Source organism: Oryctolagus cuniculus, chromosome 5 (genome assembly GCF_051225735.1).
Source record: "Oryctolagus cuniculus isolate XC-2025 breed Fujian yellow rabbit chromosome 5, ASM5122573v1, whole genome shotgun sequence".
Lineage (NCBI taxonomy): Eukaryota > Metazoa > Chordata > Mammalia > Lagomorpha > Leporidae > Oryctolagus > Oryctolagus cuniculus.
The window spans coordinates 103,516,843-103,536,618 of NC_142871.1; the positions used below are offsets into that span (position 1 = coordinate 103,516,843).

General features: G+C 36.1%; 1 protein-coding gene across 8 annotated transcripts in view; it reads right to left on the bottom strand.

Moving 5' to 3' along the window:
- ADGRB3 (adhesion G protein-coupled receptor B3) overlaps positions 1 to 19,776 on the bottom strand; it is an 857,936-nt gene that overhangs the window by 172,368 nt on the left and 665,792 nt on the right. For all 8 annotated transcript variants that reach the window (XM_017345224.4, XM_002714524.6, XM_089333072.1 and 5 more), the window contains 3 exons: positions 11,590 to 11,716; positions 9,911 to 10,014; positions 5,977 to 6,079 (listed from right to left, as the gene is read on the bottom strand). In XM_017345224.4, the coding sequence (XP_017200713.1) occupies positions 5,977 to 6,079; positions 9,911 to 10,014; positions 11,590 to 11,716 (334 nt within the window). The remainder of the gene's footprint in view (positions 1 to 5,976; positions 6,080 to 9,910; positions 10,015 to 11,589; positions 11,717 to 19,776) is intronic.

The window sequence follows — 19,776 nt, forward strand, 5'->3', positions numbered from 1 at the left end:
AAATAAGCATGAGATGAAATAAGAAACATTGCAAAGTAAGTGAATTTTCTAAAGCACTCAAGAACAGAGACATTTTTCTATCTTGGTACAACGAATCAAAAGACACATCCCAAAATGTAATCCAAAGATTCATATACAAAGAATCATGAGATAAACTCCTCCTAAGTAATGCTGAAAAAATGTTTGTCAATCCCAAATAAGTTAGAAGTTTCCCTTTATCTGTTAATAAGGACTTTGACTTGATTCCTAGAGCTTTTAAGACCAAAGCTAGGGTCTGATTTTGTCATTTCACATTTGACTACTAATTTTCAAAATATTAAGGTGTATATGTTTGTTAGAATGCTGTTATTTATTTTACACTTTGGTATTCTAAAGATGAAATGCCAGTCTGTTTAACCTTTACTTCTGGATGTAGTACAGAAAGCACATGCCAGGATGGTCAGCTGGCAGTATATTTAGAAGCCTCCTACTACAGAGTTGGCAGCTACAAGTCCTTCTAACAGATATATAGAATATGCTATACCTATCTACAACTAGCATTACTCAATATCAAGCTAAAACTAAAGGATTTACTGTTAATGAACTAGTATACAGTTAATCATTTTGATGGTTAATATTGAGTTCTCTTTGGTGAAAATAAAGACATTGAGAATCTATGGACTGGCTAATACAGCTAAAAACTTCTTTCTATTGAATTAACTGTGTGTGAGATTCAATTGATGCTTATATTCTGCACCTCTTAAAAGATGGGGCTCGGCTGGCTCACTAGGCTAATCCTACGCCTGCGGCACCGGTACCCCGGGGTTCTAGTCCCAGTTGGGGCACTGAATTCTGTCCTGGTTGCTCCTCTTCCAGTCCAGCTCTCTGCTGTGGCCCGGAAAGGCAGTGAAGGATGGCCCAAGTGCTTGGGCCCTGCACCTGCATGGGAGACCAGGAGGAAGCACCTGGCTCCTGGCTTCGGATAGGCGCAGTGCTGGCCATAGTGGCCATTTGGGGAGTGAACCAACGGTAAAGGAAGACCTTTCTCTCTCTCTCTCTCTCTCACTGTCTAACTCTGCCTGTCAAAAAAAAAAAAAAAAAAAAAAAAGATGAGGCTAATGGTTTTCTTTACAACCACTCAGTGTCAAGACAATAAATTAGGAAGAGTTTCTGACTAAAGGGTATAGAACACTTTTTCTATGGTATTGCTATGTTCACATCAAATGAATATTACAAGCATGGTATGGTCAAAATACCTAAAAGGACAGAGACCTAGGCTTTCATTGAACATATGATCAGCTTTTGTTCTTGATTTGCTAATGAGGGTTCTTGATTTGCTAATATCTGAATATGTGATAAAATTTGGACCTACATTTGCTTTCATTGTAACCAGATAGAGAGGTTGTGGGAGAGAAGCTATGTATAAGCACCATTTTCTTATTGGCAAAATAAGAGCTTTGCCAAATTTTATTTGTATCAGTTAAGGAAAGTGCTACACAATCTTTGAAAAATCTCTTCAAATTCTTTTTAAAGAAACAAATATTTTTGTGATTAAGATAATTATTCCATGAATTTGTCTGTTTCTGATATCATTCTTGCTTTTGGTAAAATAAGAAAAGCAAAAATAGTCTATGCTGCTCAACAAAAAACATGCATTTAAAGTGTAAAGGAAATTTTTTACAAATAAATTTGAGTGATACATAAACATTCATCTTGGTTGAAATTTTAAATTCATTGGGAGATCAAAGAGCAATGTTGTTTTATGAGAAAGCTCAAAATATAATGAAGTGGGTTATAATTAAATTTTACAACAGCATTTTTAAGAAGAGATAAAAGAAATTGTATTTGTACCTTATTTGCTGCCAGCAATTGAATCTAAGGTTTAAAGATGTGAATACATTCATCTTTCAAACAATGGATTATTTTGGCTTCTATGTATCTCAATTCAAAAGCAAGCAGAGATATTGAACAGTGAGATAATCAGGTCAATTATATTTCATCAAATAATTCAGAGAAAGATTCTAGTTTATGATACTTTGAAATTAACCTGAACATCAACATCAAATACCAATTTTCATACAAACTAGACATGACAACTCTCAGAGGCAATATGAAATAATCTGTTCACCAAAAAGCTCTCTCAGATGTTCCCATTTTCCAAGTAGTGAACACCAAAGCATCAATTAAAACTTATCAGGGAGGCCAAAGACAGGAATCAGACCAAGTTACAAAATGCCTAAATCAGTACAAGGGCCTTACATCCAACCTAAATAAAATACTGTAGCCACCGATCAATATGTTACCTTTTTAAAAACACTTTTTTGGAGTTTGTTAAATCATACATTTTATAGGTGATATACTTTGTATTTTTTCTTCTATAATTCTTTAAAGAAATCACTAATTCTAAGGACAATAAAAACAGAGACACAAACAAAAAAATCTCATGTATAAAATCAAATAGCGTCAATTTAACCCAATTCAAAGCATATATACTAAGATACATACTTATCCCCGTTGGAAAACTCAGTATTGGTGACAATACGAAAATAAAATCCCAGTATTTTATAATTTTCTCTGCTAATCACTTTAATGCAAATTGTCCTAAGCTTGCCAGAACATCTACTCAGTGCTAATAAGGAAAAACTAATATAGCGTAAGTGGAAACTAATAATTTCTCATTTTCCTCTTCATCACTACCACCTCCCACCCATTCCTTCCAATAAGCTCAATAACTGTAACAGCAAAAATTAGCATAGTCAACATGGAACAGAACCACTGCATCTTCAAAATCACATGGAATCTATTCTGTAGTTAGTTACCTAGGGAAAAATGAAATCATAACAAACTTTTTTTAAGCCCATACCAGAAATTTCTGAGAATCCTAGACTTGTCTTATCTTGCCTTTGATATTCATAATATCTGAAGATATTCAAAAGACACTTTTATGAGCAAAAAGGAGATTGGAAACCTGCAAAGGCCAGAATGGGCAGGCAGAATGTAATTCTTTGAAACCATTTCTGTCACTTGGATCTACACAATTTAGTAATCACTGGTTGCATGTAGCCACTGAGAACTTAAGATACAGTTAGTCCAAATGCAATGTATTGTAGGTATATAATATAGACCAGATTCTGGAGAATCAAAATAATTTTAAAATATTATATTAAAATCTTATTTTAATTATACATTGAAATTGTAATATTATTCATACATTGAGTTTAATTAACATCTTAAATTTAACCTATTTCCTTTTATATTTTGTCACTGTAGGAATTAAAAATTTTAAATTTTAAATATGCTTTGCATTTGTTTCTTGGTATTCATATTAGGCAACAGTGATTTAGACTATAGCCATTATAATGTGTAGCAAACTTTGTGGAAAATTCTATTTTAATGTTTGGTTAAAATTTTATAAAAAACTTTGCCACCCAGCATGAAGGTTTTTTGTTTTGTTTTGTTTTTCTTTATTTGACAGGTATAGTCATAGACAGTGAGAGAGAGAGACAGAGAGAGAAAAAGGTCTTCCTTCTGTTGGTTCACTCCCCAAATGGCCGCTACAGCTGGCGCTGCACCAATGCGAAGCTAGGAGCCAGGTGTTTCTTCCTGGTCTCCCATGTGGGTGCATGAGCCCAAACACTTGGGCCATCCTCCACTGCCTTCTTGGGCCACAGCAGAGAGCTGTACTGGAAGAGGAGCAACCGGGACTAGAACTGGTGCCCATATGGGATGCTGGCACCGCAGGTGGAGGATTAACCAAGTGAGCCATGGCGCCGGCCCAGCATGAAGTTTTAAAGTTATATTTCCTACTGAAGATCATACAAGTTTCCATATCTGATGGGAAGAATGGTTCAAGGTGTTTGGAGGATTTAAAATGACAAGAAGGAATGATTTGATGGGGAAAACTTAAAATATGGACTCAGCTGAACTCTAACTTGACTTATTTCAATTCCTGGACTCAACATATAATTCCTACCTCAGAGGGAATCTCCCTTCTTCTGAACAAAAGATGGAGGACAGTTAAAGAATCAAGAATGAGCATTAATTAGCCAATCAATGAGCCTTTCTGAGGAATTGGGAAACCTAGTCAAAGTGAACAATCAAAAGGGAAGGGTGACAGGAGTGGTTTATTGATTCCTTTAGGCTCACAGTCCCATCTTTTCTTCATCTCTTCTTTTCCATTCCTTTCCTCTTTGTCTTCCCTTTCTTTTTCAGCTTAGACCCCTATTTACACTCATTGTTTTCTCTACTGGTCATCTTTCTCCTTTCCCAATTCCAATAAGTTTCTACCTCCTTTACCTTTGGTATTTTTCCTTTCTCCTTTTGTTTTCCCTCTTGCTTTGCATTTCCTTTAAATTTTTTATTATATGTTCATAACATGAACATGAATTATACTTTAATAGAATTTATATTCTTTCACCTTCTTTATTTAAGAAGAAATGATGGCCGGCGCCGCGGCTCAATAGGCTAATCCTCCGCCTTGCAGCGCTGGCACCCGGGGTTCTAGTCCCAGTTGGGGCGCTGGATTCTGTCCCGGTTGCCCCTCTTCCAGGCCAGCTCTCTGCTGTGGCCTGGGAGTACAGTGGAGGATGGCCCAAGTGCTTGGGCCCTGCACCCCATGGGAGACCAGGAGAAGCACCTGGCTCGTGTCTTTGGATCAGCGCGGTGCGCCGGCCGCAGCATGGCAGCCATTGGAGGGTGAACCAACGGCAAAGGAAGACCTTTCTCTCTGTCTCTCTCTCTCTCACTGTCCACTCTGCCTGTTAAAAAAAAAAAAAAAAAGAAGAAGAAGAAATGACAGAGAAAGAATAGGAAAAAATTAAAATGTATGAAAGTATTTTTTCTTCAACCATTTATTAGGTTGCTGTTTGTATTATTTTCTTGAAGATTTAGTGGCCTTTCTTCTGGGCCCTTCTCATGGTCAAGAGAAATGTGGTTCAAAAGAAACCATCATCAGAGTCATCTGTTATCTCCTAGGCCCCACTCAGGTCCCAAATCAAATTATTTGGTTGGGCATCACCAGTCTTAAGGATATAACTTAGCAGAAATGAACAGACTACCCATTATCCTTGATGTTGATACATGTTCTGAGAATATCTAGTACACCTAAAGAATCTATTGAAAAGTATATTTGATTTAAAAATAAATACAGCTTGTTGGAAAAAAATCAATTATTTACTTTAGTATTTGAAAAGAAAAAAGCTGGACAAAGAACAGGCCTAAAACCAAGTAAGTTATAAAATCAGAATTTAACAGTATTCTTTAATGGATGGAGTAAGTTAATTTAAGATGCCATTATGGATTTCTTGGACCATGTCAGAATAATTCAGTAAAGACAATCATTTCTTGAAAAACATAGTCAACTCATAAATTGGTCAACTCATATAAATAGGGCATACATTTTTATATTCTACTAAAAGAGTGACTCGCAGTTAAATAACTGCCATGTTGCTTAAGTATCAAAAAGCTTTTTTGTTGAGTAAAAATTTTGAAAGGTGTACAATCTAGAGTAACTTTTTTCTAACAACCTCTTCAAATACTGCCTATAGACATTTTTGGGGGGTGGATTTTCAAGAATAATGCTATATTTGTAAGTAATTTATAATTGTCTTTTAGAAATCAGTATGTTAACAAATTAGACCAAAACACAGTCATTGTATCCTGTATCCATGACAATACAACTGAGTCCTATCATAAATAGGATAATGAATCTAAACCAATGCTTTTGATATCCAAAACTGAACTCATAAAGCTTTGATACAAAGTCTCACAAACACAAATTCTTACTTTAATAACCAACTTCTTAGTCATTATTCCCTCTAAGCCAAAAGAGTACATTTCTGGAACAGATAGTAGTTTTATTCAGAAACCAATAAAATATTTTTAAAAATTTCATCAGGAGTTTTCTATTTTATCTAGAATAATGTATAGGCTATGAATAACCAAAAAATTCCAAAAATATAAACACATTAAAAGAATCAAAATAATTAGCAGTCATACCTTATTATGTGTCTGAGTCTGTCCAACCAATATGAGAATGTTGGATGAGATTATAGACAGGCAGAAGTTAATCAGAATTATGGACCTCTCAGAGCGTATGTACCTAATCAAAGAGAAAAACAGTGTGGAACTTTAAAATTCAATGGCAAGATGAGAATTCTTTATCGTGTATTTGGTGAAATTTATCAGCAAAAGAAAATATTAAAACATTATCTTTACAGGTGTATAAATATAAGAAAGTTTTTAAGTTAAGTATTATTCTTTCAGATCCAATTTTATAATGACATGGCATGTCCAAGAATACTTTACAGTTATTTTTCACCTTGGACATTACTGTGGACAATATTGCAGTTCTGATACAGCCATAGTTGCACATTTGTTATCATGATACATTTCTTTTCTTCCTGGAAGTATAATATTTCTAAGAACTATATCAACTAGTATAATTATGTTTATATTCATAAGTATATAAATCATATGCTTAATGTTATCATATATGTCAACAAAAACAACCTCTGTGAATCAAAAAGAAAAATTCCATACAGATTCTAAAACATCATCCTTGTTTATCAGAAGGATGCCATTATCTTCATGAAACCATGAACACTTTCATCCACTTAAGTATTTTTATATAGTCAGGTTGTTACATGTTATATGAGGGTATTTCAAAAAGTTTGAAGATAATGCATATTATGAAAAACTACACATAGATTTTCAAAAAATTTGAATAAAAATAAACTTTTTTTTAAATTTCATTTTCCACAGATTTGTTGGAGGATGTTTTATATTTCCCTTTTCTTGATTAATTGTTTCAAACAAATTCATCTTTATCTTTAACGATGAATATAATCCACAAGTAATGATTTTCCATTGGGCTGGATCATTACTTGCTGTCTGCCATATTTTACCTAATGAAGAAGTGTTTATATATGGTCTACTATACGATTTTTAAATGTAAAAGAACATAAGCTATAAAGAAAACTGCTCAGAATCAAATGTTCTACAGCTGTTTACCCTGAAAGAGTAATAGCTATCTTATTTTACTGTGCCTTGTGGTAAATCACTGAATGACAGTAACTAAAAGACACCCTTGCATTTACTGTGTGTTTGAGTCTGTTCAATTTGCATTGTAATATGGAATCACATTCCCCAGTAGGCATGAGCTTTCTTTTGCAATGTTAAATAGAAGTGCCAAAGATATGGAGGTACTGTTTGGAAGGTAAAATATAACAAAATCCACCCCACCCCCACCCCGTCTTTGAACAACATTTAAGCAGATGCCCCATGTTCCATCACACATTTCAGAAAAAAAAAAAGGCAAGAAAAAAAAAAAAGGCTAACGACAAAATACAAAACGGAGCTTTTATAGTACAAAAGAAATTTCCTTTCTAGACAAAGTAAGCCCAAATAAGACTAAAGTAGGTTGATTCTCAGCACAAAATGGCCTCAAGAGTTGGAGAAATTGCCCTTGCATCCCCAGTGGAAAAATACAACAAGCCACACACTAGGATGCCGAAGTCATCATCAAATATTAACTTGCCCTTTTTCTTTATAGGTATAAGATATAATATAAAACATTTAAGGACTTTATAACATTAACCCTTTATTTCCTGTTAATGTTTTCCATGACAGCACAAGGATAAAGATGACATTATCAAGAGTTTCAGTGGTGTTTTTGGCCTAGTAATTAGGAAAATTATGATAACAAGTGACCCAGACCTGAGCACCCTGAATAGTCTAGCTCTTTCCATTTTCATAAATATTGAGACACACTATTGTGTTAAAAGTTTGTATGAAATATCTCTACTTTAAAAATTAGTCATTCAACATTTGTTTAAACAAAATTTGTGAATTCTTCATATCAATGCACTGATTAAAAGGACATGATCAATTGCTCTTTGACATAACAATATAACTCTACCAAAAAAATGGTAGCAGGATCTTAATACACTTATTACCATAGAGTAATATCATAGGGTGAATTTAGTGTTTTTAAAAGGTGTTGAATTAATCATGAAAACTTAATAATACATGAGACTTGACACTTCTTTCAAAATACTGATACTACTTAAATTCATGTAGTAGCAGACAATAAGTTGTTGACCACTACCTCTTAGCTATCTAAATCTGGTTGTTTCTCTGTACTTTGTTCTGAAATTCTCAATTTCATATTAAGTGTTGAGAAATCCTTTAAAGTCTTTTGGAATTTCCTAGAAAACTATTGTATTAAGTGATTTTCCTGGATTTTCTGAATTAAAGAAAAGTCTATGATGGATGAATTAATCCATCTTTGATTCACTTTATATATCATTAATACTGATAATGTTTACACTTGTTAGGCATATATATTGAGAGATGACAAGAAAGTAGAATTGGTGCTTATACTCTTTTGTGCTGAAAAAGGAAATTTAGTTCTAAATACTGCTTTGAGTGTGAGTTATGATGCTATTGTTATTATCTAGTACCCCAGTCTTTAAATTCTGCCTGATTTCTGAGAATTGCCAATCAGGCAGTTGTGAGACAGAAAATTGTTTCCTTCCCAGCTTTTGTCTATCTTGCTCTTATGTTACCAGGACAATGAATGACTACTTGACTGAGTCTTGAAACCAGGATCCTTATGCCTACAATGCCATGCCTACAATAAAGCCTTTTTTCATTTCCTGGAATCACCCATATTTTGTCAGATTGCCCCATATCACCAGGGTATTTTGATCAGATAACTCCTTCTCAGGGTGGCAGAACTTCTTTGGGGTACCTGTGCTAATAGGCCAATATGATTGTTTATTTTATTTTTGCACAAAGCTTGGAAACTCTTAATCTTCAACATCTAATGCTTTCTCTCAAAAGAGTGAAGATCATAATGGAGTAGAAATTTAAAAAATACATTAAGTCAAACAGCCTTTCCTTATTAAACTTAACTAGCATTTCAATATAATTGTTTTTATCTTAAGTAAAAGATACAGACTGGCAGACCTTTGAGGTAGGAATATCTACATTCACAATTTTAAATAAACATTCAGGAAATAACAGATAATTATCTATCTACTAATGTAGTAACTGTGTATTTGGATCACTTTAATGACTAAAATGGGTATAACATGTCTAGTATTCAAAATAAAAAAAATCAATTATGATTTTAGGCCATATGGTTTTATATTTGTTATCTTTATATACATAGATATAATAAATCTCACAAGTATCATTCTAACAGAATTTGAATAAAACTTAGGGAAATACTCAATTTTCACATAACATCAAAGAGATGCAATTCAATTTTAAAGTTTAAAATTCAAATATTATAGGAAAAATTTTTTCAATCACTTCTCCCTGTTTATGCATTTTTATGACATCTTTTAATCAATTTGTTAAAACCATATTGATTGGAAACACCCAACCAAGAGGCTTTTTCTAGAGCATTGTGATGTTAGTACTTTAAATATTAAAAGAGGTTAAATTTACTGTCTGTGACATACTGAAACCTTGTGTTTGAAACTTAAGAATTTGACAACACATTTTTTAAGAAATTCATTTGACTGTACTAATCAAAGTCTCATGCTCAATATCAACTGGGATAAATAGTAACTACATATAAACTGAACTTGGGGTTTAAGAGTGCCATCCTTAGGGACAAGCAACTTGTTGAAGGCAACTTTCATTTGAATTGGGAAGAAAAGTGGGAAGTGTGTGGTGTGTATGTGTTTGTGTGTGTGTATGTGTGTGTGTGCTCTTTTCATCTCACTGTTAGCTATATAAACAGGAAAATTAGGTAAACACACTTCACTTATTACAGCTTAATCACAGCATTTATAACTCTGTTGTAAAACTACTGTGTTCATTAAAGTAAAAGACAGGAGATACAGAATGATTATTACATTCCCAAATTTAACTATGAACAACTAAGTATCCCATTTCAATCTTCCAATTGATTACATACCTCCATAATGCTGCATAGACAACTGCTAGGGTGATCAAGGCCAAGCAAGAAAGACCACTGCCTACTATTAGTGTGACTGAAGGAGTACCAGAGGATTCCATGATCTGAAAATTAAACAAAACAAACAAAAAGATAAAATTTTTGAAGAAACTAAAACAATCTCTAAGCTCAGCAAAACTAATGTATCATTCAAAAATGGCTTGTTTCGTTGTTATAGTTACCAGATAATTACCCAAGGATCCACTGTGTTCACATATTTTCAACCTCTGAAATGACTAATTCTAGCTCTCTGCTCTCTCCAACTGTGAAGTAATAAAATACCTCGAGTTTTATGCTTGATTATGGCATATCACCTACTTAACAGTTTTGTAACATAAAGACCTGAAACTACAAGTTAGTCAACTACATATGTTAAATTTTCTTTAGCTGAAATTGGTAGTAGTCATTTTTTTCAATTAACTATATTTCAGTCATTTTCAAACTATGTTTTTGGTAAAAATTTCTCTTGATCCTCCCATTTATGCTTATTGCATTACCCAAATCTGTACATAGGTGTTGAGCATTTTTCAAACTTTCTGACTTTTGACAACTTTGGTCTAAGTCAAAGATTCTCACATTAAATTTCACTTGCTTGGCCTCTAAGGATATAGAACAAAATGAAATGTCAAATTTAAGACCTTCAAGTATATTTTGTGGTTTTTTTCCATGAACATAATGTGTAAAGTTAATTTTCACAATTCTAGTTTCAGTCCTTAAAAGCATGACCTTGAAAAATAAGTCTTATATCTTTTCAAACATATATAAATATCAGAGGCATTCACCGATCTGAGAGTTTTCTTTCTTTAGACACTAACATGACATTACCTATTGAAATCCATTGTATTCCATAAATTTAACATTGGAAGTTTGAAGGAATACACTTTAAGATTAGGTAAGTTCTAAAATCTAAAAATACATGTCAAATTAAATTAGGCCTTTTTAACCAAAATAAGTAAAAAGGGTGATTATTCAGGCCAGATTTTGGCAAAAAGTCACATTTATCTCAATAATTATTCTTCTTTGTAATATTTTCTCAAAATATATTTAATATTTTTGTTTGGATAGTTCTGTACATCTATCTTTTTCAGAAACTATTTTTGCAAAATCTATACACTTTTAAGGAATGATCTTACAGCTCCTGACAGTGATACTCTCATAAAACTTCATCTTATTTAGATATATACTAAATTATATATAGCCAAGGACACCCCCAGAAAACCTGTACTGAAAATATCCAATGCAGATGCAATGTGTTCAGCTACAGTATTTGGGGTCTTCAGTCTACTACTAACAGTATCCTCACAAATTACCCATAACAGCTTTCCAGTTTTAAAATAAAGGTTAAGTTGGCAATAATTTTTATTTTAAAGTTTGCAGGATATTAGTAATATGATTGGAGAACATCCTCCAAACTACACTGCAGAAATTTCAAGTTAGAAGACATAAAATTGAGTAGAATTTAGTTATAGCACACCAACTAGAATTCATTTCACCAAGCCACTGTAGCTAAGGAGAAGAACCCAATTTTGCCACCCTGCAACATTTCCATTTCCCCATTTAAAATGCAGTTCCCTAGAGAAACACTCGCCACAATGTCCCTTGCCTTTGCATTAAAGCCGTGTTTTCCCTTTGTTACTTACTATTTCTCTAGGTTGCTGAGCCAAAATGGCGAAGGTAGAGAGACGATCACATAAGCATTTCGTATGGGATGCATCGGTAAGCACAGTTTTACATCCCTGGGTGGACCACGTTCCCAAAGACTCGTTCCTGCAAAGGGAGGGGGCAGGGGTGGAGATCGGGATAAATACGCCTGACAGCCAAATCCGTAAAGAAGAAAATGCTGTTTAATTGAGAGAATCGTCTACTGTAATTCCCGTACAGGAAAAAAAAAAATCTACTTGTTGTTGAACAGGACGTAATTTAGATGCATCTCCAGTAATGCAAAGCGAGAGTGGGAAAAAGCAAAAGCAAGCAGGCGGCGGTGCGGCGTGCAGAGAGCTGTCCAGCGCCGGAGGTGCTGAAACCAGGACTAGCTCTGTCCAGCCCTCTGCGAGGAACAGCGGCAGCGGCGGCGGCAGCGGCAGCACGAGCAGCCGCCAGAGCGCTGGCAGCCACTTCCTATGCTCATCGGATCGTTTCAAACACTCAGGGTGTAAAGAGGCTTTTCATATTTTCATACCAGCTCTGATTCCCGGCCCGTATTTTGGACAGTGAATGCTGGCTTTTAAAATGCGGCTGTTTCGGAAAAGCCTGTCTAAAGGTTACATAGCTTGGGTTGGGTGATAAGATCTTCTCCGCTGCTTGTTAGGGATTTTTCCTCCCTTCAGAATTGCCTGCTGTGAAAATTTCACCCTGGAAACGGGAAGCAGCAGCAGCGGCATCAGCTGGTTCCGACTCTCATTGCCTTTGCGTGGTATACAGGGGAGGGGTGGGTTTTAGACATAAGCTTCCCACTCCACACTTCGCTCAGCCCAACGTGCCTCTCCAGCCCTTGTCATTTCTTCTGCTCACTCGCCTCTCTGCCCTGGGGCAGAAACATTAAGCTAACCCCAAATCCTACAGAAACATTTAGAGGAATATCTCCTCCCAAAAGTACAGTAGGAGGGGGAAAGAGGGCATGCTTTGGCTATCTCTGGTGTAGCCATTCAAAACGCTAAAGCATATGGCTTATTTCCCACCCCAGCAGAACAATAAAAATGGTATCAACCCACTCTCCTTAGTGGGAGGGGGAAGACGGGAGAGAACCCTTCCACCACCTGCCCCTCCACTGAACTACTCTACAGGAAGAAAGAAAAAAGGGGGAAAAAAGCTATAGAGCTCAACCAATCAACTTTATTATCATTACACGTGTTCTACACTGAATGCACCAATTGTCACCTACCCTCCCCCAGGCGTGGAAACTCTCCAGCTAGCAAACCTGTATATATGTGCATGTTTCAATTTTAAGCCAACTTACTATCTGTGTTAAAAATCACTAAAACTAGGAGAGAAAAACACAAGGTTCGATGCTGATTTTGAGATTGTATTTTGATTTAGCCTTCTTCATTTCTGAATGCCCAAAGTTACTAGGTTAAATATGCATGAGTCTATTTCCAAGAGATTTCAATGAGAGAGGCTTTCTGTTACAGTTGGACATTACAAGTTGAGTCACAAATTATAATTCTCACTATTACTTTTTGGTATCTATAAGCAATATATTTTAATATTCATGATTTGATATCATTAAAATTCATGACTCAATGTACTCTTAATTACAACTTCCTTTAAGAAAGAATACATTGTATTTGGAAGAGTTAGATAAAAATCATGCCCAACTTATCCAAATACTTTTAAATTTTAACCATTTCAAAACCTTGGAGGTCTCTTTTCTTTCTCATGGTGTCATACAGCTATGCATTCTTTTTAAAAAACCTTCAGTTTCAAAAGTATTGAATTCCAATTCTATCTAACCATAGTAGCATATCAATTTACTTCATAGCTTGTCTTTTATATTATTTTGATAAACAGATAAGGTCAAATTAAAAACATTTATCTCAGTTGATCAAAGTTTAAAGAAGGAAGATACATTTAAGAGAATTTGACATGTTCTAAAACAACACCTGCATTATTCATCCTAGATGATGGCCTTACTTAATGCACTATCTGTGCTTTCAAGATGGAGTACAGAACTTACACTTTGTACATTATGCAGCTATGCCCTACAGACCGATTTGATATCTTAACAAGCAAAAACTTAACTACCCTAACTACAAATAATATCAATAAAGTTATGTATTTATATTCTTGTAATTAATATTCATTACTCAAGACAATGTTAGCATCTCTAAACTCTGGCTATCAGATATAAAGTCTATATCCAATATTCAAAATTGTTAGGCTTTGCAGATCAAGTAAATTTTATATGACATTTTTAGAAAACTGGGTCAATTTATTTTACTTTGCACAATGATTGCATTGCTGACCTGGCCCAGCCCCAGGCAATATTGGAAAGTAACTAATACTAGTTTCCAGGTTTTAGTTCTTCACTATTCCCAAGCATGAAATGCTTCTAATCTTACCAAGGTTATTTTCCTGTATACCTTCCTAAGGTTACATCACCCCTGTCCTTCCCTTTCTGCAGACCTATTATCCCTTTGTTGACTTTATCTGATTAAACTAAGTGTATACTATAATACATGAGTGACTGAATACAGCTTAATGTGCTTGTCCTAGTTTAAAAGAAGATATGTAATACAAAATAATTTATCTGGTAGAACAACAGAATCAGGAACAGGTGAGTAGAAGAAAAGATCTTGAAAGGTGAAGTAGTTAAATATCAAGTCCTGAATTTGGTCACTCCCAAGAGTTGAATAATAAGAAGTATGATTCCATTTTGATACTAAAATTTATGTTGTTTCACAAAACTTGTAGATATTCTCGATCATATAAAGCCCTTATAAAATGGCTTTTTAATAACTAGAATACATATAACTATTTTTATAAACCCTATCGTGTGTGTGGTTTGTATTTTAAAACTTTTCATGGCTCATTCCTACTGTTCAAAACTCTTTGAAAGCATGGTACACGTGTCTGATCGATTTCAGGGAGACCTTGTAAAGCAAACTGATATGTAGTAGAGCTAATGTGAAGCAAAACGGCTTCCCCATTCTGCACAGAGCAAGGTTTTTAAACATGTGGACTATTACAGCAGTCACATTATTCTTCTAATGTCATAATTTTTCATGCTATAATAAATTGTATGTCTGTGAATTCTTAGTTATTAAGTATATCTAGGTTGTCATCAAGAGGGCAAAGAAATACAGTGAAATATGCATGGAAATTAAAGATATAACAAGAATAACAGACTGACAATGTCAGGAGCAGACACAGAATGATGACACAGGCATACACATATTACTGAAAATCATATATTTTCTTCTTCATAGTGTCTTTTCTGGGCATTGGGCCATTTTTTCCAAATACTTTTCCTACATAAGTATGCCAGCAGAAATTCCAAACAGCTACCAAATTCTTTGTTGGCTGCACCTACATTCACCCACATTAGCTGTTACCTGTCATCTGTACCCCTTTTCTTTCTTCTTCTTATTAGTTTGAGTAAAAGAAGAAAAGAGTTTGCCTGTGCTGAGTATTCAAAAATAAACTACAGAAACACAGAATTCTGTGGAAATACAGGACACAGAACATATACTTTCCAATTTCATGTTTATTTGAGGCCTTTCCTCAATTTCCTATAAGTCTACACAGTTTCTTTTTGAATATGGGTATTTGGGGGAGCTGTTTAACTCATATACTTTAATATAGTTTTTGTTTATCAACTTTAACATTTAAAATTAAAGGGAAAATTATCTGTTTACTGTAATGAAAATGCATTTGTAAAAAACTGATGGCAACATTTACAGTGATGCAATTCAAAATAGATTCAAGAAATCAAACTTTAAGTCATTTGAAACACCAATAGAGCTAGATATTTCACTTCAATTGTTCTTACAAAACTGCCTATTATGCCTCATAATAAATCAGTATGTAAGTTATTTTTTCAAAATAAGTAATACACTTTAGGAAGATTATTGACTCAGGAGTAAAGATTTATTTATTTATTTGAAAGGGAGAGAGAGAGAGAGAGAGAGAAAGAGAAAGAGAGAGAGAGATCTGCTGGTTTACTCCCAAAATGGCCACAGCAGCCAGTGCTGGGCCTGGCAGAAGCCAGGAGTCCAGAGTCTGTGCTGGTATCCCACATGAGTAACAGGAACCTAAGTACTTGAAACATTTTCTGATGCCTTCTCAGGTATATTAGCAGAGAACTGAAGGGAAGCAGAGTAGCCTGGCCTCGAACCAGCCCTCTGATGCAGAATACAAGGGTTGCAGGTGGCAATTTAGCTTGTTGTGCTGCAACGCTGGCCCTAAAGATTAGGATCTTGCCGGCACCATGGATCACTAGGCTAATCCTCTGCCTGTGGCGCTCGTACTCTGGGTTCTAGTCCCGGTTGGGGCACCGGATTCTGTCCCGGTTGCCCCTCTTCCACTCCAGCTCTCTGCTGTGGCCCAGGAAGGCAGTGGAGGATGGCCCAAGTGCTTGGGCCCTGCACCTGCATGGGAGACCAGGAGGAAGCACTTGGCTCCTGGTTTCGGATAGGCACAGCGCTGGCCGTAGCGGACATTTGGGGGGTGAACCAATGGAAAGAAGACCTTTCTCTCTGTCTCTCCCTCTCACTGTATAACTCTGCCTGTCAAAAAAAAAAAATGATTAGGATCTTAAGGACCCATTTATTGAAAAATCAAAATAGTTACAATGGCATTTTTAAGACACATTTACATATAATCTCTGAATACAGTGTATTCACACCATATGAGTATTGAAAGTAACTGCTTTCCAATCATAATGATAGTTAATTTCTTTTCTTTCTTTTTTTTTTTTTTTTTTTTGACAGGCAGAGTTAGACAGTGAGAGAGAGAGACAGAGAGAAAGGTCTTCCTTCTGTTGGTTCACCCCCTAAATGGCCGCTACAGCTAGCACGCTGCACCGATCTGAAGCCAGGAGCCAGGTGCTTCCTCCTGGTCTCCTATGCGGGTGCAGGGCCAAAGGACCTGGGCCATCCTCCACCGCACTCCCGGGCCACAGCAGAGAGCTGGAGTGGAAGAGAAGCAACCAGGACAGAATCCAGCTCCCCGACTGGGACTAGAACCCGGGGTGCTGGCGCCACAGGCAGAGGATTAGCCTAGTGAGCCGTGGCGCCGGCCAACAATAGTTAATTTCTAAGAATCAGGTGAATTTACATTATTTTTAATGCATGCTTTACACCCAGATGATGATTTGGTACTAGTTTTTAGGTAAATACTAAGAACACTGCTATCTCTAGCAACTGTTACTATTCCAAACATGATTTTACTAGAAGTAACCTTAGTGACCAGCTAGCCCATTGGTTTTTAACACTTTACATTAAATTACCTGGAGAGTTTTAGAAATTAAGCCCTGTGGTATTACTACTTTTAAAAAAGCATGATGATTCTAATGTGCAGCCATGGTTGAAAATCACTGATCTCTATCAACCCATTTATGGACCGGGAGACTGAAGTATAGTGAATTTAGGAAACTTGTGTTAAGCCAGAGTGAGAAGCAAAGCTGGGCTTCTCATTTCCAAATTGGGATTATTTTTAATTATTAAGATTCCATGGTTATTTGTTGAAAATCAGAATGTAACAAATATATCTTATGAAATCACAAGAAGAGCAGATCTAAATATTTGCTAGAAAGAGAGTAACACCAGGGGCTGACATTGTGGATAGTTCTGTTAAGCTGCCACTTCCGATGCTGGTATCCCATATGGGTACTGGTTTGAGACCTGGCTGTTCCACTTCCAATCCAGCTCCCTATTAATGTGCCTGGGAAAGCAGTGGAAGATGGCGCAAGTGCTTGTACCCTTGCCACTCATGTGGGAGATCCCAAAGATGTTCCTGGCTTCTGTCTTTCTGCTGGCCCAGCCCTGGTTGTTGCTGTCATTTGGGTGATTACACTGGTGGACAGAAGATATCCCTTTCTCTGTTTTCTCCTCTCTCAACATAATTCTGCCTTTCAAATAAATAAAATAAATATTTAAAAAAAGAGTAATAACAACATAAAGTATATATATTTTACTGGACTGAGATTTAGAGCAGCTATTCTCCCATCTCCAGGATGAATGCTTGTCTTCCGCTGGGCCTGGAATTAATAGCACCATAACACCAGATTTTTAACTTGTCACCTAGAAATTATCTATTTCTAGCAACAGTCTACACTTAGACCTTCCCTCACACTCCTGTGTGCCTACTTATGCTTTCCATCTAACACTATAGTATTAGTTGATAAATTCACTTCATTTTCTTAATTTATATAATTATCAATCTCCATGCCACATTAGAATAACCGTACTTTTGAGAACTGTATCTTGTTGACTTTGAATCCCCAACACTGTGCATTTCATTTAGTAGGGAAATAATTATAAAAACTCAATTGATGTAATGATTTTTTGGATTTCAAGATTTTTTTTAAAGAAAACTTTGTTGAAAATTAGAGAGACAAGGAAGAGAGACAGATAGGCAGAGAGAGAGAAGAAGGGAGGGAGAGTAGGAGAGAGGGAGAAGGGAAAAGGGAGAGCAAGCGTGCATTCATCTACTGGTTTACTCCCCCAAATAATTGTAACACATAGAGCTGGGTCCTAGCTGAAGCTGAGGGCTGAGAACACAATCCAAGTTTCCCACATGGGTAGTAAGGATTCAACTACTTGAATGATCACTGTTCCCTTACAGAATATACATTAGTAGGAAGCTGGCATCAGTAGCTGAAGGAAGGAATCAAATCGAAGTGCTCTCATGTGGGACACAGGTGTCTTAATCACTAGGCCAAATGCCAGATCCCTAGGGAAAGCTTTTAATACTGAATTCAATTCAGACATATTTTCTTATCTGTAGTTCACTTGCATACAACAACTATGTAATTTATCAGTGGATCTTAATAGGCTCATCTTTTGCTTTTGGCCTTCAAACATCATTTTTTTTATTGAAAATATCGATGTAATTGTTGACTCTTTTTTATTTATTTATTTTTTTAACTTTTATTTAGTAAATATAAATTTCCAAAGTACAGTTTATGGATTACAATGGCTTTCCCCCGCATAATCAAACATCATTTTTTAAATGTATTTATTTATTTTATTTTAAAGGCAGAGTTTGAGAGAGAGAGAGAGAGAGAGATCCATCTTCCATCTGTTGATTTACTCCCCAAATGGCTGCAAAGGCCAGAGCTGGACCAGACCAAAGCCAGGAATCTTCTGGGTCTCTCACATGGGTTCAGGGGCCCAAGCACTAGAGCTAATTTCCACTGCTTTCTCAGACATATTAGCAGGGAGCTGGATTGGAAGTGAAGCAGCCAGGAATGGAACCAGCATGTTTAATGGGATGCTGGCAGTGCAGGTGACAGCCTAAGCCGCTACACCACAGTGCCAGTCCTCAAACATTATTTAATTCAACATCCTTTGGTGATTATGTTCAATCCAATGGTAAGGTATGAGTTTTCACTGACCAGTCAATATGTACTTAGAGGCCAGTGCTGTGGCGCATTTGGTTAATTCTCTGCTTGCAGCACTGGCATCCCATATGGGTGTTGGTTCCAGTCCTGGCTGCTCCTCTTCTGATCCAGCTCTCTGTTATCACCTGGGAAAGCAATGGAAGATGGCCCAAGTGCTTGGGCCCTTGCACCCATGTGGGAGACCCCAAAGAAGCTCCTGGCTCTGGATGCCACTCTATTATAATCTCTTATAATGATTTTTCTGATCTCAGAGTAAAAAATCCCTTACAATGCCCTATGAGTACTATCTGTCCCTTCATTGCCTCTCTATATTTCTCGCTTTTTAAAACATCTTTTTTTTTACCTCTTTATTTGGCAGGTGGTGGATACAGTACCCATCAACTGGTTCACTCCCCTAAATGCCCTCAACTTGTCCAGACTGCACACATGGTAATAGCAACCAACTACTTAAGCCATCACTGCTGCTCCTCAGGGCCTGCACTAGCAGAATCAGGAGCCAGAGCCACAAATTGAACTCTGATAGTCAAATGTGGGAGGCATGTGTCTTAATTAACTTCTCGGCAAAAGTTCAACTCCTCTACATTTATCTCTTAACACATCTGTTCTTGTTCATAATTTCGATCCTCACTGAACTCCTTGGTGACTCATGTTGGCATTTTGTGCTGTTTTCTTGGTCTAGAATGTACTCAAAGTTTTCATATTGCTTGTTCCCTGACATCATGTAGGTTTCTGTTTTTATGTCAACCCATCAGAGATGCTGTTACTG